Source organism: Benincasa hispida, chromosome 5 (genome assembly GCF_009727055.1).
Source record: "Benincasa hispida cultivar B227 chromosome 5, ASM972705v1, whole genome shotgun sequence".
NCBI lineage: Eukaryota > Viridiplantae > Streptophyta > Magnoliopsida > Cucurbitales > Cucurbitaceae > Benincasa > Benincasa hispida.
The window spans coordinates 24,642,568-24,667,497 of record NC_052353.1 but is presented as its reverse complement, the minus strand read 5'-3'; the positions used below and the strand labels follow the sequence as shown (position 1 = coordinate 24,667,497).

Genomic DNA, 24,930 nt, shown 5'->3' with positions numbered 1-24,930 from the left:
TTTAATATAGATATTGAATCCTTCAATTTATAGATATATTGACTATTATATCGACATATCGACATATTCATCCATGCTTGAAACTTAAGCTACATATTTTACCACATGTAACTATAGTTTAAAATTTTAGTTGAAATCTTAAAATTTCAATTGAAAATCTTGTAATTTTGGTTGGGGGAAATTTCGATTTTCCTCAACTTCTTGAAATTTCTCAAAATTCCGAGTTTTTTCTTTTTAAACAATTAACTATGCTAGTCCAATGGAAGTATTTTTCTCTTTTATCATTAAAAAAGAAAAAAAAAAAACTATGTATTTTCCTTCATCTTTTCTATTGAATTTTTACATCATTCTACCTCATACTTGAATTATGCTATATATAATTTTTCATTGTTGTATCTACTTCATTTTATAATAAACAAATTATTTTATATGCAAATATTTGATATTATTTTATAATCATTTTTTTCTTTTTGGACATTTGTACAAATATTTCTCAATAAACATCTGAATATTATTTTACTCTACAAAAAGGATTAAAAGTAATCAATTATAACCTAATTCAATCACAATCAAAGTTTCATTAACCAATTTCGATCCATTTTCATAAAAAAATTTCAAAATTTTCATCATATTTCAAACATGTCCGGTAACTAAAACTAAACATTATTAAAACTAAATTTTCTTCATATATTATAATAAATGAAGATGGAACCGTCGGCCTTGGTTTCTTAATGAAGCACACACATAGATAAATCCATTTTGTATATGACCACAAAATAGAAAGAAGTCCAAATCAAAGACTAATAAATACAATTTTATTATTAATTCCACGTCACATTTACACATTCAATTAATTACACCTTGCTACAACACTATCCACTACACAATTCTTTCTTCTTTTCACACACTAATTTTATATTATATACACATGTGGTTTCTTCTTTACATTTTTCTTATTTATACTCTCCATCCCATTCCTTCATATTTCACAATCAATCAAATTAACCAAATCAACGTACCATCCTTCATGAACCTTAACTGATACAGTGGCTACCTGTACTAAAACTTCGGCAGCTTTCACCATCCTTTCGGTTAGCACGGCACCTCCGACTTGCCGGAGAGCCATTTCTGCTAATCTTCTTCCAGTCTTTCCGCTTCCACCTAGAATGACTCCTCTCGCTCCCAAGTAAACGGCACGTGACACCTTTTCAAACACGGCATCCCCTGCCTGCAAGAATTTTTGTATCATCCGACTGACGACTACCCTCCTTGATTGAAGCACCTCCGCATCACCATCTCCTGTGAATTTAACTATTGCCTCGGTAATTTCTTCGCTTCCTGCATTTTCGTCTCGGTCTAACATGTTTGAAAGCTGTTGAGCGCAATTCGAGACTGCGGTTTCTAGGTCTGTAGTGGTCATTGTTGAACTTCCCTGGCTCAGGAGGATCTGCCGGCAAACAAGTATGCTACAAGAAAAACAACAGCAAAGCAAAGCATAAAACATTTGTTATCAAAACGGTACAAAACTCCAGTTCTTCTCAACCATTTTCGATTCAAGTTTTTCGAGTTGTTACAAACCTTGTTGTTGAGACAATTAGTTTCTGAACTTCAGCTTGAACAGCCCTTATCCGACTAAGGTTAAGACTGAACGTTTCTGGAATTACTTCTTGTGTTACACCAGACACACCAGTAACCAACTTTAGAAGTCCCAGCCTGATAGCTATATCCAATTCTCCTCCACCACATTCCGGTTGTTCATTGCCTAACGATATAAGAGAAGAAGTAAACAACAGCCAAAAAGTTAAATCTGGCTCTAACTTGGGAATATTATTGGGTAATTAGAGAAAAAGAGAATCGATGGATTCAGTTGTTAGCACCTGTAGTTTCTCTGGCAGTATTATAAGTCTGTTGGCTTGAATTCCCCGGCCGGACAATACCTCCACCGGTTCTTAGAGAGGTGGATGGAAGACAGCCCTGCAATGATCCCTCGGAAACTACAAACAATGATGATAACAAGTTTTTGTGTTCTTCCCATTCCTGGTTTTTGCAATGCCATACAGACGACAGCCATTGCATTGTTTTTGGAAGCTTGGTGTTGGCATCAGATGGAACCCCATATCGGTTGGCAAAAGCTTTTCTAAGATAATCAAAACCATGGGGTCCGGATAAAATCGACTTCATAATTCCTATACGAGCTTTGCTTATCTCTTGTTTGAGCACCTACAATTGGAGCACAAAAGTTAAATTTTGCAGCTATGTATCAAAGAAAATGCAAATGCAACGTTAAACTCTCTAGATTGTAAACATTTGTGACATTAGTGATGTTGAAAAAGTATTTCGAAGAGAAATCAATGCAATAGATCAAATCAAACTCTCAATCCAACTATTGATGAAACGTGTCCAAAGAATTATTCAGAGGATGCTATTATTTTCCATAACATTTGATCTCCCCAATCAAAAGAGTGCTGAAAGAGAAAACTAAAAGTATGAAACAAACCTGAATCTGTTCCAGGACAAATTGCAGACCCCTAATCAAGGCAATCTCACATGGATTCTTCGATTTATCTTCGGTATGAGGACATATCTCAGTTAACTCTCCAAATAAACTCTCGTAACTAGCCTTCAGCTGGCCCTCTTTTGAAGGAGACGAGAGCTTCTGCAATGTGACTAATGTAAACTCCAAAATTCTCCCAAGGTAGTCCATATCCATGTTCCCCGACTTGAGTACCTTCCAAATGACAGAAAATGAAAAGAAAAATATAAATCTGCATGTATATATAAAGATTTTAAAGACGATAATTTCAGCATGTCTGATGATTAATACCTGGGAAAGAAAGTCTATGTCAAAGGCTTCAGTTATCTGCTGTTTCCAGCTCTCTGGAGCCATACTGCAAAGTTCATCGTGGACCTCTCTCACAAGCTGAACCACCCAATCGTAGTTGGGCTCTTCCTGTTTCAAGGATTCCATGACACCATCCCAGAAGGCCTTCTGCATTGTTTCTCTCATCTTTACCTGAAAGGAAAAAGGGAGAAGGTATTTGAAGTTTTCTATGTGATGAAAATAGAACGAAAAATGAAATCTTCCTCTAGATATTACTTTTGACGAGATATTCTGTTTTAGAATATTAACATGAGAAAAGTCCTATTGTTATATTTTGGATGCCACAAGTAGTGAACAGAAACTAAAACTGATTTATAAAGATCGCAAAATTTAAAAAATAAATAAATAAATAAAGGGTGCAAACCTGAATGCTATTTTGATCTTCTTCAATCATGGCCAAACTGTCAGGAAAAGGATGTTGCTGGAGAAGGAACTCATTTACCAAAAGTTCATTTTCAGTGGTCAAGTCTCCAACAGACCCTAACTGGCCTCCTGGAATGCTTCTTCTAGATTCAGGTAAATCACTTGGTTTAGCCACCATTTGATCTTCCCTGAATAAAGAGCGGATTACACGAGCTGGCCTTTCAATATACTTGTCCTCATTGCTCCTGACATCTGATCTTGAAACATAAGGACCACCTGAGTTGGAAATAGGTGAAGATATAAACTGTGCAACTGGCGAACTGAAAGGGCTTCCATTTTCTATAGACTCAAAGTACTTAGATCGTGTTTCAGATAAAGCACTTTCCATACGCTCAATCCCAGCATCTCCACTGAGGTTCTGAACCTTTTCTCTTAAAAGTTTCTTGTCATCAGAGACCTGGTCCACATATTACTAACAATTAGAGAAAAGATCACATGTCAAGATTGCTCAACGCTACACACAATATCAATCCACGATAATACATAATTTGGCATGTTTTTTCAATCCATGGGTTTTTAAATAAGAGATTACTGACAAAATTCAAGAACATAATCAAACACAGAAACCAAATGTGCAGTCAAAATTATTAATTACCTGCCATTTAATAATATTAGAATATACAGATCCCTGTAATTTTTTAAATGTAAACTTCAAAACAAGACAAGTATAACCTGCTTCTGGATGGCCTTCATATCATGCGTAAGAGCATTATCTTCTCCACCAGCTGACAACTTGCAAGTTTGGAGCATAGACAATTCGAGATGACAAGCAGCTCTCACCAAATCCTCTTCTAGAGCTCGTGCGTCCTTCACTTTCCACACCACAAAGCAATTCAGGTAGGAACACCATGCTTTATCAAATGCAGCAAGCTGAGATCTGAAGGTCCACTGTTTTTGTGAAGATTCTGATTCATCATCCGAACTCTGAATTGGCCCTTCCAATATAATCTTTATCAATAGTTCAAACTCGTTGACAAATTCTTGTGCAGTCTTTGCCAGAGCAATCTCACGTTGTCCCTGACTACTAAGAACGGCATCAGGATGACCCAGTATCATATAAGCACAAAGGACCACTCTAACTGGATATCTGGATGGTTTAGCAATACTTTTAGGTACCTCCCTAACTACTACTTTTCTTGTGTTTCTGCTCCTTGAAGAACTTGGAGTAGACCTCCTTTTAGGAGAAGCAACTCGCTTGAGGAGGTGGTCAATATTTTCAAAATTAAATGAATAACTTGTAGCAGCAACAGCCTTAGCGACTTTCAAGCGGCTTTCAAGTCGATCAAGTAATGCTTTAACCGTTTGGAGAGTCGAACTTGATTCAATCAGAACAGCAAACTGCTCAAAAGGCATGGACTTAACAGATATTCCATTAATGTTCAAGGAATTGTATGCTTCAGTCAATGTTAAAGTAGTCCTCCTCAATTTGAGAAATCTCCTCCAGCACCTAATGGGGAAAAATTGTGGGGATGAAAATGTAGTTTCATTCAAGGGAATAAGTTTCTTAATTCATCAACAGAATCATATTCAACATAAAAAGTATTCAATAGGTAAAGGCTGACGGATCATCTGCCTCTTTTTAAGGATGGAAAAAGAAATGTTCCGTCGTATGATTTTGCATGCAAAACTAAGGGACATAATGCTGATTTGACCTCAGATTACGACTAGCAATATTTATCCACATAGCTTCAACCCCCAAGTAGCAAAGAGACGAGAAAAATGGTAAATTGGTGAGAGTACTAAGAAAAGTATTGAGGTTAATATATCTCAACCTGTAATAGAAAGAATGTAGTAGTAGAAAATACTTTGTCATCTCAAGATATATAGAACCCACGATGTAAAGTGTTCAAATTATATAAAGAGTTCTATCTTTAAAAGCAGGAAGCGTGAAGCATGGCCAATCTTTAATTTTAACTTTAACACATTCTCCATTAAGTCAAGATATAAGGTTTATCTTAAAGCATAAATATAAATATGAAAGCGAAGAGTAACAGAAGAAAACCATTTTGAAAAAGTAATTCATGTTTTAACCTAAAAAACAGTGAAGAGCTAAAATACCTTGCTAATTTTTGGGATAGGATGTCAGCCTGTTTTTGCATCCTAATAATATTTACTCGACTAGCTATATTTGGCCTTCCTCTCTGCCTCAAGTATTCTGCTCTTTTTCTTTTTGCCTAATGATCCACCAAACATCACAAGAATGAGAATGGTACCGACAAACCCAGAACATGTAATCAGAGTTAAATCAATGGGCAAAATCAGAGTCCAGTGTGTGAATAACTATTTTATTTCCAATTGAAATTAATGATCTATTAAAACACAGGAAGAATGAGAATGATACACACAAATACAAGGCATGTGACTAGCTATTTTAATTCCAATTGAAATAAACATGCATACCCTTTGCATTCGATCTTCCAACTTATCCTTCATTTTCGTCCTCTCAAGCTCACGTTGTTGAGATACAGACTTAGCCACACGGCGAGCCTGCAACACTCGAGCACGTGCCCTCTTTATTTCTGCTTCCAACAAACCCAGCCGTTTTTTCTCAGCAGCTGCACGCTTCTGAGAAATTGCAGCACGCACTCGCTCCTTGTACTTATTTTCCCAAGTCATCTTTCTTACCAATGACATCGATGACCTTTCCATCAGTGAGGCCCTTCGCTGCCTGTAAGCCTTCAGGATAAGCATTCTATTGGCCTCCGCTTGCTGTGCTCGAGTTGCAACTTCCTTGCCAAGCTTCTCACGCTCTTTCTCTTTACGTCTCTCCACAACTGTTTTAGCGACTTGTCGTACCTCATCCACCATAGCAAGACGCTTCTGAGCATTAGCCAATATGCTCAACCTGTCATTTTAAAAGATCAGTAACTTATAGTTTGGAAAGCTAACGATATATATCATGCATGAACAATCAGACCATTAGCACTCTCCAACAAATAAATAAAGACCACATAAAAAACCACAGCAATTGTTATCAATAGAAAAATAAGTATCACAGATTCCCAGAATCAACATAGAAAAAGGATCTTTTTATAATCGTGAATTAGAACTCCATCAGTATTCAAATCTCAACCTGAATTCAGAAGAAAAGCCACAGAAAGGTATGCAGAACCAATGATAAAGAGCTCAATACAGAGGATTCAAAGACCACAAATGTAATATAATAAAATATATATGTATGTATGTGTGTGCGCGCGCATGTGAGTGTGTATGTAATCAACTAAATAAGATGCGACTCCAGCCAGCATTCTAAAGATAGAGACATCTCATCCAGCAATTAATTGGTTGCAACAGTTCATATGCAAATGTCTGAGATTTTCTTGGATGTATTATATGTGAGAATAGTTGGTGTATAGTCTAAGTTATTCGGACTGCCTATGATGATCTCAGATATATGGATTGACAATGACCTTTCCATTAAGTTCATGTACTACCAAAATTCTGGAAAATATATTTATTACTTATTAGTTTACCTCTTCTGCTCTGCAGCCAGGAGTTTTGCTTCAAGCCGCTGACCAAGGTCTCCCTCCTGAGAAGAAGAATGTGATGGACTTTTCGGCTTTGGTCGAGCCTTGCTGGACAACTTCTCATAATGTTGCTGCACGAAAGAAATAAAAGAGAATTAACAGAAGCAGTTGGTCTAAAGTTTCCCACCAAAGGTTCGAAGCATCCTGCCTCTTGTACCAAAGAAACAGAACAAACAAAAAATCATGAAACAGATTCGGGAAAAAGAGAAGAGGTCCCAAAAGTAGGTAGAACGAATTGAGTAGACAATTATTAAAAATCAAACGTGTAACGAAATTAAAACTCGGATCATAAAAGGATGGTTAGCGAAAACAAGAAAAAAATAATTGCTATTCATTCTTTCTGCTGCTGTAGTGTTATCAAATGCCCTCCAGCCAGCAGTTAACGCAGGATGATATTGATTCGAGAAAACGAAATAGATATTAAACAACAAGAAAATTTCCAACTAAACACACAAGACGGAGAAGAAAGAATTTCATTTCGCAAAAAAGAAAAAAGGAAAAGCGGAAGTCAGAAGAAAGCTTATGTGAGAGAAAAAGGAACCGACCAAACCACCCCAAAACAGAGGAACCAACCAATCCTATCGACCGTCCAAACCAAAAAGAAAAACGAAGAAAAAAGTAACACGAAAATTCCAGATGTGGGGAAGAAATGAGGAATCAAACGATGGATGATTGACGTGAAAAAAATTAGCAAGAACCATTGGGAACTCTGATCATGCTACTCAGGAGAGCCATGCAGTCTTCCAAGATATTATTTCAAAACCAAATTACGCAACAATTTCAGAGGAAAAACGGATAAAAGTTGGAAACGAACACAAAAAAATACCCAAATTAAACATGAAAACAAACTGCTCAAGATACATACACAAACACACACACACACACACACAAAAAAGAAAAAAAAAGTAAGTATATCATTTGAAGTCACTGTTATCAAGTTAACGTAAAAGGAAAAAAAAAATCCGTGATAGGTGTATGGAAAAGACGTTAAAGAACAAAAATCTTGACCACTCCAAATCAATCGGCGAGATGAAACGGCAAAAACGCTTGAATTTGGAAAATAAAAAATAAAATTAAAGACTTCCTCTTGATTCCGGCATGTCCAGTACACAAAAACAAAAAACCAAGAAATGAACAATTCGAGTAGGATTAGGTTTAGCACCTGACGACGAAGATCAGCATGACGAAGCTTAGCCTCAATTTCCTCCACAGTACTGGGAGACTTACACTCCACGAGAAGTCTCTGACGAAGTCGCTTCGGAATTCTCGGTGGAGAAGAACAAGATGAATGAGAAGAAGAAGAAGAAGAAGAAGAAGATAAGAGAGAATCACCAGGCGAAAGGTCCACCGATATCCCTAAACCCCCTCTTCTCTCGGTCGGAGAAGGCGTATCGACTCCAGCTTCCATGAACAACGACGAAGAAGAAGATAAGAATCAGCAAGGCGGAAGGGGAGGCGGTGGCGGCGGCTAGGAGGGCGATCAGAATGAAAAGACGATGAGAATTTTGCAGAAATATGAAGGAAAAGAGATTGGTGAAGAAATGGAGAAGAAGAAGAGGAAAGGGAAAAGGGGCGTTGGGCTTGGGATTACGAATGAGGAAAGCGTGCGAATTTTTATTTTTTTTTAATTTAGTTTCTTTTTATATATATATATAAAATAAGGAGTCGTCTTTGTTGAGGAGTGTCAACTTTTCCAATCTGGACCTTCTTATTCACGCCACGTCACCTCTGACCCCAACGGTAATCTTTTTTATATTCTTCCCATTTCTTTCCTTCAATTCATATAAAAACGAATTTATTCCAATGTTGAAATGCCTCCAATATGTTATTGATTAATTTTCTATGATTGCATACACATTTATGTTATTTACAACTATTTTAGTGTTAAAAGATTTAGAATTCCTGTTTATATGATAATTCATTTTAATAATAAACTAATCTCTTCTTAGTTGTAGATATAACTAATACATTATTAGCAGATCATGTATATTTCTCTGTTGATTTTTACTGATTACGTTTTCTCACTTTCTTTATTTGTCGATTTCATAACAATATATGTATGAATATAGGAAGAAAAAATCAATATCAACTCTCGAATTCAACGTCTTTCAATTTAGGTAAGTGTTGTAATCTTACTCTTAAATTCAAAATAGTTTCAGTTTTACCTTTCTATAGGACTATGTTTGAAATTTTGTTAAAAAGTATTCTCAGATATTTTTAAAATTTTTTTTTTTGGTTAAAATTAGTTTTGGCAATGTTATTCATTAGTTGTTGTGTCATTAACCAAATTTAAATTTGTACAAAAACTTGGTAAAATTGAATTTGAAATTTGAGTTTAGTATCTGAACTTTGGTTTATAATGATTTAGTCTATGGACTAAATTGTTACAAATTTTAAAAATACAATGACTAAATTGTTACATACTAAAGTCCAACGACTATTTATTGCAAAATTGAAAGTACCGAGACTAAATCGTTACAAACCAAAATTCAAGAGATTAAATTATTATTTTCATGAAAGTTTAAGGACCAAAAATGATTTTTTACCTAAATTTTAAGATGACTTTATGTTAAAATTAATAGGTGAATTAGTTAAAATTAAATAAATGACGCAAATGACAATAGTTTTCAAGTCTGTGTCCAATTAGATAAACGGGAGAGTTTAGGATGAAAATCATACGCATGACAAATTTAAAGATAAAACTTTGAATTTTTCCCATTACATGATACGGTTTTTAAATTTAGAGTTTTTCCTTTCCTTTTTCCTATTACAATATGTGAGTGGAAAGATTCAAACGTTTATCTTGTCTAGTTTAATCATATGCTCAAATTAGCATGATTCTTTCTTAAATTACTTCTTCTCAAACTTTTCTATTCGTGTACTTACTAATTACTATCCTATCATGTAATTAGTCAAATTTAAGGAGTTGTCAAAGCACAACTCAATTCTCTTGGATATTTTATTTTAGAAGGTAAAGTTTCATGTTTATTTTTATTTTTTATTTTTTTTTAAGAGATTGCAAGTATGTGTTTAAAGCCACATGTGTAGGTTAATTATAAAATTTTCAAGCAAAAAATTTATGTTAAATATTTCATAAGAATTAAATAATTTTGTGTGAAAATGTGGATACTAAAACAAAATAATTTGCAAGTTGAACAAGTAAAATAGAACTAGAATATATGAGATTTTAGGATTAATTAATATAGGATTTAGGCCATAAATAAAAATTCAAAAAATACTATCAATGGCCCATGTTTTTGGACTGAAAAGTTATGAACAAAGTGGGGACTCTCCATTAAAAGAAAACTTTAACATTGTGATCATAGCAATGAAAATCACCTTCCATCTTCTTTGTCTTTTTTTTTTTTTTCTAATTTTTTAATCAATTAAGAATTAATATGTCAAATACATTATCTTAAACTTTCTATAAACCATTTTAAATATAAAATTACTGAAAATATTTATAAGTAATAGTAAAATATTATAATTATAGACTGTGATAAATTACTATTCATGTCTATCTAGACATATAGTAGTATACTGCGATCTATCACGATCTATAACTATAATATTTTATTATTATTTATAAATATCTAAATTTATTTTTCTATATTTGAAAATAGTCCTAAATTTCGTTCTCGTTCTCATTTTCATATTAAAATAAAACTGTTATAATTCTGGAATATTAACAAAACATTGGAAAGGCTTTGTTTCTTTTTGTTTTTCAATAATCAAAGATTAAGTAGAATGGTTTTATTTTAAATATTATTTTGATCCTTGTATTTTAAATTTTGTTACTTTAGTTCCTCTACTTGTAGTAAATCGCAAATACAGTCCTATATTTTTAATATATCATAAATTTAGTCTAAATTTTTTATCAAAATTAAATAGATAATAATAATAATAATAATTTTTATGTAAGAAATGATACAATGTAAATATATTTTTACAATTTTGAAAATAGATGCTCATGAGACAAAATTGTTTGTAAAAAAAATGACAATAGACTAACTGTGATGATTAATTTTAAGATTTACTATAAGTGGAATAAAGTTGAAAAATAATTAAAAGTACAAGAATCGAAATAAAATAAAATCTAAAGTATAGAAATTAAAAACGATACTTTAACCATTCACTTTTTATTATATATATAAATATATACAATCATTTAAAATCACAAAATACTATAACACAAAAATTATAAAATTTAGAAATCAAACTTAGCATGCATGTGTTATTATTTAATATACAACATACTTTTCCTTATCTTGCTCAACAAATGAACTCTTTCCTTAAAAGAATTAAAAGTAATCTTTCGCAAGTTGATAACAGGTGGAAAAATGATGATTCAAGTTATTATTATATTCATTTTTAAAGAAAAAAATACATATAAATAGAGTTGCTACCTTATAGTTATCAAATTTGTAATTTTAAATAAAATAAGAAAACAATATACTCATTGATTTTAAAAGGAATATATTATTGGGGTTGATATTTTAAATCTCGTAGTTCCTGTAGTTTGTAATGGTAATGTACAAACAATTTATTTATTTAATAAAATTAGTAGTATTTTTTTGACATTTAGTAGCTTTAACGCACAAAAATAATAAACTAACATCAAAGATTGTCTTCTGTAACTTAAACATGTATGTGGGAACATACAGGTGGATCGTGTTTAAGAGACAACCTAAATGGTATGTAGTATGAATAAGGATGGGTATCTTATCCTAGTGATACTACGAATACGACCTGCTTCATAGATATTACAATTGTTGTAAAGTGTTATAAATGATCTAATCCTGAACATTCATATAGAAACATGAGAGCGGAAGTGTTCTAACAAAGAGTTTGTATAAGACCAGACCCTGAAATGAATAGTCTCACTATATAATACCATTGATAAAAGAAACTTACATTTCACCAGAATAATTATAGGTGACTTGACCTAAATCCTGAATGAGTTGTGAACTATTGCTTATGAAGGCGATCCTTTGATCTACATGGGTGAGAGTGGCAAGTTTGGTCGACTCAATATGCCTACCATTTTGGGATTCATCTAATTGGGGAGTTGGGAACACAACTACACATAAAAGGAATTCACTCATTCTATATAGTTAGAGAAACTAGAGAAATTACTCCCTTAAGGGCTGATTCCGAGGCTTGAACAATCTGGTGCCACACCCTATCTTGGCCTAGAGGGGTTTGGTCATAGTTGGACTATGACTTATTGTTCATCAGAGGGATCAGTGGTACTTAAGAAGTTAGATCTAACTAGAGAGGAAAAACAGGAATTTTGACTCAACTGTACTTACGAGCAATTTGTGAAATGTCACTGCATCGTTGATTGGTTTTATCCAATAGACACAGAAATATATCGAAGAGTGTAGTTATCGGTCTTTAGTGGAGTAACCATCAGTTAATGAAGTTGGGTAATTTAATTAAAGAGTTTAATTAATTATCCAAGTAGGTGTTATTGAGAATCAAATTAATTTTGGGTTAATTTGAATTGTTCAAATTAATTATATATGATATAATTGATATAAACTAATTATATGTGATATGGTTGATATAATGTATTTGATGCATTATAATATAAAAATTTATTTTGAGAGGAAATAAATATTTGAATATGATTCAAATATTAATTTTATGAATTTGATTCATATAAAAATTATAGGTTAAATTTAATATTAAATTGGTTTATATTTAATACTACAGGTTAAATGAGAGAATTTCAAACTATAATTTATATTATATTTGATATAATATAAACTAAAGGTTATATGTTATATTAGATATGACATATAGTATAATAGTTATTATATAATTATTAAATTAAAATTTTTAATTTAATATTATTTAATTTTTGAATTAAAATAAGGGCTTATGAAAATAACTTCCTCCCGTCTCCTCCTATTTTTTTTCTCATAATCGTGAATGTGGGAGGTTGGAACAAAAAAGATTCATCTTCTTCCCTTCTTCCCTTCTTCCTCCCATTCAACCTAGAGCATGATTGTGAGTGCATCTCCTAATTTATTTTCTCTACCAAAGGTTCTCTCTCAAAACTCAAGATCCCCTATTCCAATTTTTTTTTTTTTTTTTTTTTTTTTTTTTTTTTTTTTTTTTTTTTTTTTAAGTAAAGCCCACATCCTTGCTGATTCTCACCCGGTTATAGTGTGGTGGTATCCAACCATTTAGCCATTTGGGTGATCGAAGTATTCGTGTGTTGCAAAATTTTGGAGAGGATTTTTCGTGTACTTTTCTTCTAACCCTAAATTCATCTTTTCTTAAAAAGCATGTTTTAATTTTTGTGAATGCATAATGTTCCCATCCTCTGTAATTTTACCTTTCTATGAAAATTAATTTTGGGACCCGATCACGATTCCGCTTCGGTTTTCACAATCCTCTATATATATAGATGTTGAACTTTTAAAAGTATATCCTCTAATTTTAAAAATACCTAATAGGTTTTTGATATTTTAAATTTAGGTTTAATAAACTTTCAGCATATTCAAAATTATTGGTAGGTCTATACATTCTAGAAGCTGTTGAATGAATCAAAAACCTATTTCACATAAAATTAGAAATGGAGGATTGAAAACACAAAATTGAAATTTAGCCCCGTTTGCTACCCGTTTGATTTTTTGTTTTTGTTTTAAAAAATTAAACCTTATAGATGCTACTTTTGCCTCTAAATTTCTTCATCTGTTATCTACTTATAGTTTAAAAAAACGAAGTCAGATTTTAAAAACTACAAGAAGTAGCTTTTAAAGTATTGTTTTCATTTTTGAAATTTGGCTAAGAATTCAACCATTATACTTAAAGATGCAAATCATTGTAAGAAATGATAAGAAAATAAACTTAATTTTCAAATACCAAAAACTCAAAATAAATGTCTCGTTTGGTAACCATTTTGTTTTTTTAAAAAAAAACAAAAAAAAAACAAGCCTATAGACAATACTTTCACCTCCAAATTTCTTCTTTTGTTATCTACTTTTCGTCATTGGTTTAAAAAACTAAGCCAAAATTTGAGAGCTAAAAAAAGTAGCTTTTAAAATTTTTTGTTTTTGGAATTTGACTAAGAATTCAACCTTTGTACTTAAGAAAGATGTAAATCATGGTAAGAAATATGGATGATATAGGCTTAATTTTCAAAAAAAAAAAATCCAAAAAACCAAATGGTTACCAAACGGAACCTAAATGATTTTTCAAACGGGACTTTAAGAATTTTAGACATTTTTTCAAAAAAAAATTAAGAACCTATTAAAGACAAAATTAAAAGTTCAAGAATCGATCAGACAAATCGAAAGATTAAATACACATAAGCCTAAAATTTCAACAAAAGGGATATATTATAAGTACTCTTTTTTAAGACAAAGTCCTATTGGCTTCAAAGAATGTGGACACCCTATTAGAAATTATTATATTATTATAAAAACAAATGGGTTAAAATACCATCTTGATTTTTTACTTATAGTTACATTTCATTTTAGTCTCTTTTCAATTATCTAATTTTAGTTGTATTGTGAATAAATTTTAAATCTAGTTTTACAAAATTAATTTTTATTGATATTGGTTAAATATTAACAATAATTTTTTCTTCCATAAAAATACATTATATGAATATATTTTCATCACATTTTATCCAAAGAATATTATTATGACTAATTTTTTTAAAAAAATAAACAATAAATTCACTATATAAATTAATTATAAGATTTATTGAAAATATAAAGATTAAAATTTGACAATTGAAAATGTTGAGACCAAAATAAAACGAGGAGACTAAAATTAGACATAACATAGTAAAAGGATGCAAATGAAATTTTAACCTTCAAAGAAATTATAAATTCCCACAATGGGAAAAAAGAAAAAAATTAAAATAGAATCGATAGGAGGAGTGGCAAACAGGTGGTTTGATGTAAAAGAACAAACATCCATTTTCAAAAGCCTTCTCATTTCCCCCATGTGCTATCATTCTGATTTCCTTCAATCTCGCTTCACATCTCAAAAATTTAATTTAATATTACATCAAAAGTCAAATATATAGGCGTTATTTGCTAATCATTTAATTTTTATTTTTGTTTTTAAAAATTAAGTCTGTATCATCTACATTCTTTACAATGTTTTGTATCTTTCTTAAATACAATGGTTGAATTCTTAGCCAAAATCCAAAAACAAAAACTACTTTTTGAAAACTACTTTTTTATCCGTGAGAAGTAGATAACAAATGAAAAAATTTGGAGATAGAGTAGGGTCCATAGGCTTAATTTTTAAAAACAAAATGATTATCAAACGAATCATAATTTGTTTATTATTTTTAATGGTCCCTTTTAACTTTAGATGTTGATTCTATTAATAGGTCACTACCAATATCTTTTTCTATATAGATTTTGTCTGAGTGAACTTTTTTCACTTTTCATTTTTTGGTGCGCTATTGGATTAAGTCGTAACATGTTTAATATGGTCAATGAGACATGTCTCGAATGGTTTAGTAGAAGTTTAGAAGAACTCGAAATTGACCACAAATAAGGATCGCTCTCATGATCATATGGGATGTTGTTTGGTAAGCAAGCTCTTATCTAACCGATTTGTTCAAGTGATAAGTAATTCAAAACACATTTTTCAAATTGCTTGAAAAATTGAACATGGTCTGGATGTGGAATTGTTAGAAGAAATGTTGTATGATGATCATAGTACTCGAGTAATGGAACAAGCCTCATATTTTCTTTTTTAATTTAGGTTTTTGCTTTGTTCTTATTAACGTGAATTATAATTTATGTTTATGAGGTGTAATTCTCCTAATTATTATTCTCCTTTTTTATAATTTCGTTTTTTGTATTTTCCTTTATTATTTACTTGGTGTCTAAGCCTTTCATTCACATTTGTAAAACAATACTGTTGATTATTCAATAAAATACACAGAACAACCGTTTTTAAGAAACCCTTCGTGTCTATTAAACTTCTTGATTTCATATTTTCTACTATACCATTACGAATACATTTTATGATCCCCCCAATGAGTAATTTTAATAAAGTCATGGCAGAATGTAATCTTGCTAATGCAATACGCACCTTTTATCAAATGAAAAAGGTGAGATGATTCTAATAAGAGTACAAAACGGTTGGAGAATGTGTAAAGATTTCAGAAAACTTAGCGAGGTAACAAAAAAGATCACTTTCCTATATCTTTTATTGACCAAATGGTTGAACAGCTCGTCGGGAAACCATATTTTTGGTTTCTTGACAATTTCTCCAGATTTTATCAAATACCAATAGCACAAGATGATTAAGAAAAAACTACTTTTACGTGCACTTACGATACATATGCATTTAGGAGAATGTCATTTGGGCTATGTAATCCCTCAGGTACGTTCCAACGATGTATGATGAGTATTTTATCCGACTACATAGAAAAGTGCAAAAAAAATTTCATGGATGACTTCACTGTATATGGTAATTCTTTTGAAGATTGTTTACACAATTTGAGTTTGATTTTAAAAAGATGAAAACAAATTTAGTTTTGAATTATGAAAAATGTCATTTCATGGCTTCTCACGAAATTGTTTTAGGACACCTTGTATCTTTTAGAGGCATAAAAGTAGATAAAGCAAAAATAAATATTATTGCTAACCTTCCCTATTCTAAAAACATTAGGGAAGTGTACTCGTTTCTTGGTAGTGCAGAATTCTACGAGAGGTTTATTAAAGACTTTTCAAAAATTGCACTTCCTTTGTCAAGCCTACTTCAAAAAGATCCCATATTTGATTTCAATGATGAATGTAAGGAAGCTTAAAGAGAAGTTGACTTCAACTCCAATCCTTCAACTACCCCAATGGGACTTGCCATTCGAGATCATGTGCGATGCTAACAACCTAGTAATTGGGGTAGTATTAGGATAAAAAGTTGACAAGAAGTGCCATGTGATCTGTTTCGCGCATCAAGAACTCTCAATTCATCTCAAATCAAGTATTAAACCACAGAAAAGGAATTTCTTTCCATTATTTTTGTTACAAATAAATTTAAATCTTACATTCTCGGTTTTCTAATAATTGTTTACACTGACCACGCCTCTCTTAGGTACCACATTACGAAGAAAGAATCTAAGCCCAGACTTGTAAGATGGATCTTTCTTTTGCAAGAGTTCAACTTGATCATCAAAGACAGAAAAGGATCTGAGAATTCAATGGCTGACCACCTAAGTCGAATCATGCAAGAAGAAGAGTTAATTCCAATTAGAGAAGACTTTCCTGATGAATACCTTTTCAAGGTATCTGCTTTCCTACCTTGGTATACGTCGACATGGTAAATTACCTTGTGACTGGTAAGTTTTCCTTTGACATGTCTTCATCTAGAAGGTCTGAACTCAAAAGTGACTCTAAATATTTTGTATGAGATCCTCCTTATCTATGAAAATTTTGCTCATATCAAATAATTAGAAGATGTGTCCTTAACGAAGAGTTTGAGTCTGTATTATCGTTTTGTCATGAGCATGCATGCGGAGGTCATTTTAGTTCAAAACGAACTGCTAGAAAAATTTTAGACTCAGGACTATTTTGGATTTCTCTTTTTGCCGATTCGTATGCATATTGCAAGTCTTGTGAAAAATGTAAAAAAATCTGTATCCTTTTCAAAAAGAAATGAAATGCGCCCACTCAATTTCATTCTTGTTTGTGAAATATTTGATGTATGGGGCTTAAATTTCATGGGTTCATTCCCTTCTTCATTTGGCTATCTGTACATTTTACTTGGAGTAGATTATATTTCCAAGTGAGTTGAGGCAATCCCCACTTGAACAAATGATTCTTCTATTGTTTCAAAATTTCTCAAAAATCACATCTTTTGTAGATTTGGAATTCCTAGAGCCATTATAAGCGACCAAAGATTACATTTTTGCAATAGGACCATAGAGATATTATTGAGGGAGTACACTACCGTGTTGCAACCCCGTATCATCCTCAAACAAATGGACAAGCGAAAATTTCGAATAGAGAAGTGAAAAACATTCTAGAAAAGATAGTCAACTTGAAGAGAAAAGATTGGAGTTCCAAACTTAATGATGCGCTTTGGGCTTATAGAACCGCTTTTAAGACACCCATAGGAACAACCCGTATATAATTGTATATGGCAAAACATGCCATCTTCCAGTAGAGGTTGAACACAAAGCGTATTGGGCGGTAAAACAATGTAATTTGAATCTAGCCCAAGCCAGAAAGGAAAGACTCCTAGAATTGCAACAATTAGAATAATTAAGACAAGATGCTTATGAAAATTCAAAAATTTATAAAGAAAAAACCAAAATTTTTCATGACAAATGCTTGATAAGAAAGGACTTCAAGATAAGACAAAAAATTTTCTTTATAATTCTAAATTACAATTGATGCTTAGAAAACAAGTCCAAATGGCTAGGTCCTTTTAAAATGGACAATTGCAACTTTAATAAAAAAATAAATTGAAAATTTGGCGCGTGTCCCTAAGGTTCACATTTTTGCAAACATGCAAATAACTTCCGCGTGAAATTTTGATTACTATCTAATTTTTATGTGATTGTTATGTAATTGTTATCTGATTTCTATGTGATTATTATATGATTGTCACACTTGTAATTAAAAAAAGTGAAGTCACAACTTTGGTTTCTTAAAATGTTATTGTCATACAATGCAATTTCCCCTTTTAAATTACCAATGTTTTCTCTTATGGTGCACAGATTGAAAATCTACAATGAAGGACATGTAAAACAAGTCCAATTAGGCTTGCATTTGACCAATCCCTCATATACTTGATACCCCTCTTCACCAACGTCGAGCAAACGATATTAAAAATTTGCAAAAACAGAACCTTTTTTTCCTTTTCTTTTTCTTTTTTTTTTCTTTCCTTCTTACTTTCTTATTTTTGCATTTCTTAGTATATTTTGTTAAGAAATAAAAAGAATAATTGATTATTTTTCTTTTTTTTTTAGGTAATCCCAAGAAAAAGGAAAACTCAAAGAAAAACAAAACAAAAACAAAGAATTCTCATTCTCTCAATAAAAATATAATCAATCCCCAAAACCATGGAAATTTCTCTCTACATCCCTTACTTTTTATTCTTGATCTCATTATCATATTTCAAACATTGAGGACAACGTTCATCTTTAAGTTGGAGGTGGGAAACATTGCATGTTTTTTTTACATTCTTTGATTAGCTTTGTAAAAAAAGTGAGCCTTATTGAAAATTTTTGCTCTATAAGATCTATATAGAATCATTTAAATGCATGTCTAGAACCCTTGAGCATCTGAGTTTGGGTTAGATTTAGATTTTGTCATTTTGATATTTTGATATTTTGATATCTTGACTATATGTCTGTGGTTCCATAATAATGACTTTAAGATCGTGAATCATGATTTTTTTTGTAATGCTTCAAAAGACCATTTTGCTTTGAATGTAATAAACGCATGAATGATTGAATGCATGGAATAACTCAATAAAAGAGTCCGATAATCCGACCAACTCGGACTATCTAGGTAGATTTTTTTGGGTGAAAAATTTTGAAAATTTGTATTTCGGGTTGGTTTTCTCGACCAGATTCATATATATATATATATATAATTAAGTTAATAACTTAGGTTTCTTTCACTTCCTCACGCTATTCCCTTCCTTCACTTCTTTAGGGTTTCTTCAGTTCTTTCAGGCCACTCCTTCACGCTCGTCTCTTGCTAACCTCACCTACATTCACAGCGTCACTTAGTCTCTCAATCGCTCACGACAGATATCCACACCACCTCCTCTTGTCTCTTCCGATCTTCGTCCGCATGCCAAGCCTCATCTCATAACTTGAGCGTGAAGGGGGTAAGACTCATACCCATATGTCGAGCTTCATCTCAGCTCATGCGTTTGACATTCTAGCCTTCGTCCACCGTTCATCATGGCTCATGCGTTTGGTTGAATTTTACTTTATTCATTTTGCTCTGTTTCGTTTTAATATGGTCCAGGTGAAGCTTTACAATTCTTTAACTTCTTTTCTAAAGATTTTCTTGTTACTTTTTATTTAGATTTTTTTTTTTTTTTTTTTTTTTTTTTTTTTTTTTTTTTTTTTTTTTTTTTTTTACTTTTTGTGAAATCCCCTTAACCTTCAAATTCAATTGTGAAAGAGTTGGGAGAAAGAAAAAAAAAATTGACGACCCAATGACCCAACCTAACCTAACCTAAAAATACAAAGGTGGGGTTGGGTGGGTTGACCCCTTATACAAAACAAACGAGGTTGAGATTTGACCAACTCGAATTTTGCAAGTTAGTCCAAAAAAGACCCCTAATCCGACCCGACCTATGTGCACCCCTAATTTAAATCCCAAACTAATAATTTTATTAATTTAAATCTTGAATTTCATAAGTATATCAATTTAAACTCTGAATTTCATAAGTATGTCCAAATAAAAATAATGAAAGGTTTAAATTGATAGTTGTATAAGTTTAGAGTTTAAATGTATACTTATGAAAACTCAGGGTTTAAATTAATATACTTATTAGTTTGGAGTTCAAATGACACACTAAATGAAAGTTTAGAGGGGTAGGACAGGAACGAGGAAGCTTTCCTTGTCCCTGTCCCCACCTCCTATTCCATTCCCCACCTCCACGAATTTTTCCATGGGGAATGGGGATGGGATTCCCACAGGGATTTCATAGAGATTGGGTTCCTTGCGGAAAAATTTTTCTACCATCATTTTTTTCTAACATTTTTTTTATTTCAATTAAATATATACAATTCCTTAAATATATCTCATACAACTTTCATTTAAATAAAATATTATCAATTTTAGTAATAAAAACAATAATGTACATTCAATTTAAAAAGATATAATTAAAATACTAAATTCTCATAATTTTTATAAATTAGAATTCAACCATTATAACATCCTATATTAAATATTACAACATTTAAGGAATTAAAGTAATAAAGATTTAAACTTAAATAATTAAAACCTCAATAATTATTCTAACAAAGTCTACAATATTAATATATATATTATAAATTTATAAGTTATATACAAACGTCGGGACGGGATAGGATGGAGACATGTGGTCGGGGTTGGGGTTGGGGTCAGGGAATATATTTCCCGTCCCCGACCCTGAATTGTAAATAGGGAAATAAATTCCTTACTCCCTCCTCCATTTCCCATGTATCTAGAGATTCCTCGCCTCATTCAGGATTGATTCCCGCAAAGCTTCGATCTCATAGATTTTTTTGGACATCTTTAGATACAATTATTATTTTAGAGTTTAAATTGATACAACACCAAAATTCAAAGATATAAATTGATATTAGCCAAGCTCATTTCTTCACTAAGTTAAGCTCAATTTGGATGGTTTTCAGTTGGAGGGTTTTTTTCTTTTCTTTTCCCCCGATTTATTGAGTATTCCCAAGGATTGGTGGCATTGGTTACCAAGGGAGAACCACCAATGGCATGCACGTCTTCTCACTTATGCTTTTGTAGACGTTCACTTTGATACTCCACCCAAAAATTTCTAATACTCTCCTAGTATCATATTTTATGTATTCAGTGATCGCATTATAAATTTATTTTTTATAGATATTTATAAATCCCACGTCAATATTAATGAATCTTACTTTTTTTTTAAGCACATTAACGTGACACATAATAAATAGAAGTAGAATGTAATTTTTTTTTCATATTATTATAATATAGAAAAATTTTCTGATACTCATCATGACTCCACCAAATTTAAACCAAAGATAATCTAACATTTGCTTTGAATTAAATTTGGACATTCTAATTTTATCTCAAATATTTATAAAAGTGTAAAATTTTGATTCAAGCCATGTAGGGTTGATCTTATATTAAGAAAACTTGTTCTCATATCAAATTTGAGTGAAATTGAGAAATCAAGACAAAGAAAACAACAATGTAGGAAAATTTGAAATTAAATTTGTTATTATTGAAAATTTTGTCTAAAATATACTCTAGTTGTATAGTATACATAAAAAATATATATATAAAAAAAATGACCAATTTTCTTTCTTTAAATAAGCTTATATTTCTTATTATTAATATCAAGTCCACACCACATCAATATATTTTTGTAAATACTTATTCGATTTTTTGTATTATAATTGAAAGTATAGATAGGTTGACAAAAATCTAAAACTTTACCCTATCTAAATATTTTCTTTATTAAAAGATAGAACCTTTATACGAGAGACATGCCTTTTCATTAAAAACCACAATCCAATAAATCATATATAAGTGTTGTAACATTATTTGACATGCACTTCTTCTTTCAAGTTTAGAGGTTAATTCGATCCACCTTCTCTACAATTAATATTATTTTTAAAAAATTAAGTTATAAATATGAGAGGTTCTTTTTCCCCTTTTAAAATGATGGTTCCTTCCAAGTTTTTCTTAAAAAGCCACTTAATGTGAACTCAAATAGAAAGATTGTTTTTGGAAGATGGTTTTGTTTCATATGCTTTAACTGTAATAGTTGTCTCACAAAATATATATAGGCAAGTTACTAACATATTAAGATTATTGTATATTAGAAAAACTTGTATATTAAATAAGATATTTACTGGATAGGTAGGTAGTAACATTTTAAAAAAGCTAAATGTCTAGAACAATCTCTAGCCTATCAACATATTCATATAAAATGTGCTTATAAAGTCGTCTATCTTTTAGTCAAGTTTATAATGTCGAAAATAATAAACGAGCAAACTTTCTTTCTAAAAATAAAGCATGCAACTTTTTCTTTTTCTTTTTTTTTTTTTGGATATATTACACTTCAAACATAAATAATAGGCTTAACTATTTAAGAAATTATTAATTAAATTAATTTTTAAAAGACAAAAAAGGAGATCTTTAAAATGATTAATTGATTAAAATTTTGTGAGATATCTCCTAAGTTCTTGGTAAGAGTATGGTGACAAGATAAAATATGAGAACTATATGGAAAAATAGGAGAGGTCATAATCTTTGGGTACAAAAATGGAGGTAGTCAAAAGGACTTAATGATCATTAGAATTAAAGTGAAGGGCATGACAAGTGGTTTTTCAATCATTTTTCTTTGTCTCCCATTGGAAATAACCATCTTTGTTGCCATTGCCCACTAACCACCCCACCTGCCTCATGCCATCCTTAATGACTTTTTTTAAATAAATAATAAAAAAAAAACATATACACATTTTAATGATATTTTCAAGTTTTATTTTTATTTTATTTTATTAGTACAAAAGAAAGCAAAGTTAAGGACAAAACAAATAAGAACGAAGAGCAAAATTCCTCTAAGAAAGAATGTCTTCAAGTCAAACTGTCGAATAATCACATCTTCAAGCATGGACAGCTAAATCAAGGACAACAGAATTATTCTTGCAATTAACCAAAAAAAGTCCAAGAACAGAACCATAGTGATAAAGATTATAAATAGAATTTATGAACAATTGAACCTCATTCTCGTATCGAGATTTCTCAATCAGACAGTTCCAAATAATTAGTGAATCGGTTTCAACTCAAAGAAGGGAAATGTCAACTTCAAGAGCTCTGAAGAGACCTTCAAACATGGAAATAACTTCAACAAGTTCAATAGACCCAGACAGAATAAAATATCTCTACATGATGGGAATGACATCTCCCTTGAATCACAAACAATGCTATTTTGACTAGTCTCTTACATAAGTTCTTCTAGTTAGGTCTAGTACCATATATCTGAAAAGAATAGTTAACAAATATTCTAATTGTTGGTGGATATGTCTAATTTTGTCAGATATAAAAAATTAAACATAAAAAAAGGGCCTTTTGAAATATAAAAAATTATTTAAAATTATTTACCTTTTATAACAAAATGTTCCAAAAGTACAAATCACTTTTGAAATTTTTTACTATATTTTTCAAAAAAGTTACTCTAAAGAATTTCTACTTTCATCAGTTACATCTTAAACTTTAAGCTTTGAATATGAACTAACTTGTATTATATAATACCCTTTTATTTTTTATTTTTTGAAATTTTGTCAATGAAGATAATTTCATATATATTTAATGAATATAACAAAGTTAGGGATCAAGTTCAAAAATATTATGGATTTTCAAATTATTAATAAAAATAGGATACATGGAAAAGAATTTTTAAAAATAGATGAGAATGGAAAGGATACATGAAGGGAAATTGTGTACGAGGTACACGTACGATTAGCATTTAATCAAATTAGTACCACGTCGGCTCAGTTGGTGGACCGGTCGAAGAGAGACTTGTGGACCGAGTCCACGATTTTTTTTCTTTTTTTCTTTTTAAAAAATCGATTGACTAATTATTATTTTTTAATCGAAGATGTACAACAATATTAAGACTCGTGGACCGGGTCCACAAATTCAATCATTATTAAATTTAATTATATATTTAATCTACAATGAAAACATAATTATTCTGCGCTCATATTAAAAAAATGTCATGATACTAAAGAAGATTTACAATTAGTTATTTAATTTGAAAATAGAAGTTTAATTGAAATTTAAAGACGACCCTTTGGCCCTTACCCCACATGGGTTGTTTTTGTGTGCCTCTAAATTAGCTTCACCCTGACGTCGTTGTCATGTACAATGAATATGTCTTCGATCAGTGTCAACAACATTGAGTCGTCTTGTTTGTTGAATAATACTTTCTATGTTGACCAATGTTTGGTGACATATTGAACCCAATTCTGGTAAATTGTACTGTACTAAATATTGTTGTACATCTCCTATAAAATTATTCTGTATGATGAAAAAAATAAATATTAAACAAAATTCATATCATATATATTCTGTTTAGTCCAAATGCAAATAAAATGATATATATATATGAAGCAATCTTCATTTTCGAACTTGATCCTCATTTTTATAAACAAATACATATATTGGAAAAAATTAAAGAAAAAAACTTTACTTAAGGCAGACGACAACAAAGATTGGAGACAGAGGTGGTAGATCGGCTCACGACAGCAACAACAAGAGAGGAGAAAAAGATAATCCTGAAGATGGTGGACGATGGGCGACCGACGGTAATGAGGAGGAAGAAAAGAGAAAAAGCTCTCGGATGGGGGAAGAAGAAGGGATTACAGCCGTCTAAGAGACC

At 31.3% G+C, this 24,930-nt stretch overlaps 1 protein-coding gene across 1 annotated transcript; it reads right to left on the bottom strand.

The window, feature by feature from the left end:
* Window positions 1-801: 801 nt before the first annotated feature.
* On the bottom strand, window positions 802-8,458 carry LOC120077741. Its single transcript, XM_039031722.1, has 11 exons — window positions 7,994-8,458; window positions 6,778-6,902; window positions 5,705-6,149; window positions 5,363-5,478; window positions 3,977-4,751; window positions 3,246-3,701; window positions 2,825-3,013; window positions 2,498-2,728; window positions 1,878-2,220; window positions 1,579-1,762; window positions 802-1,466 (listed from the first exon to the last, which is right to left on the bottom strand). Exons 1-11 carry the CDS (start codon window positions 8,237-8,239, stop codon window positions 980-982), a joined length of 3,597 nt encoding a protein of 1,198 aa, XP_038887650.1. The 5' UTR covers window positions 8,240-8,458; the 3' UTR covers window positions 802-979.
* Between the last annotated feature and the right edge of the window lie 16,472 nt (window positions 8,459-24,930).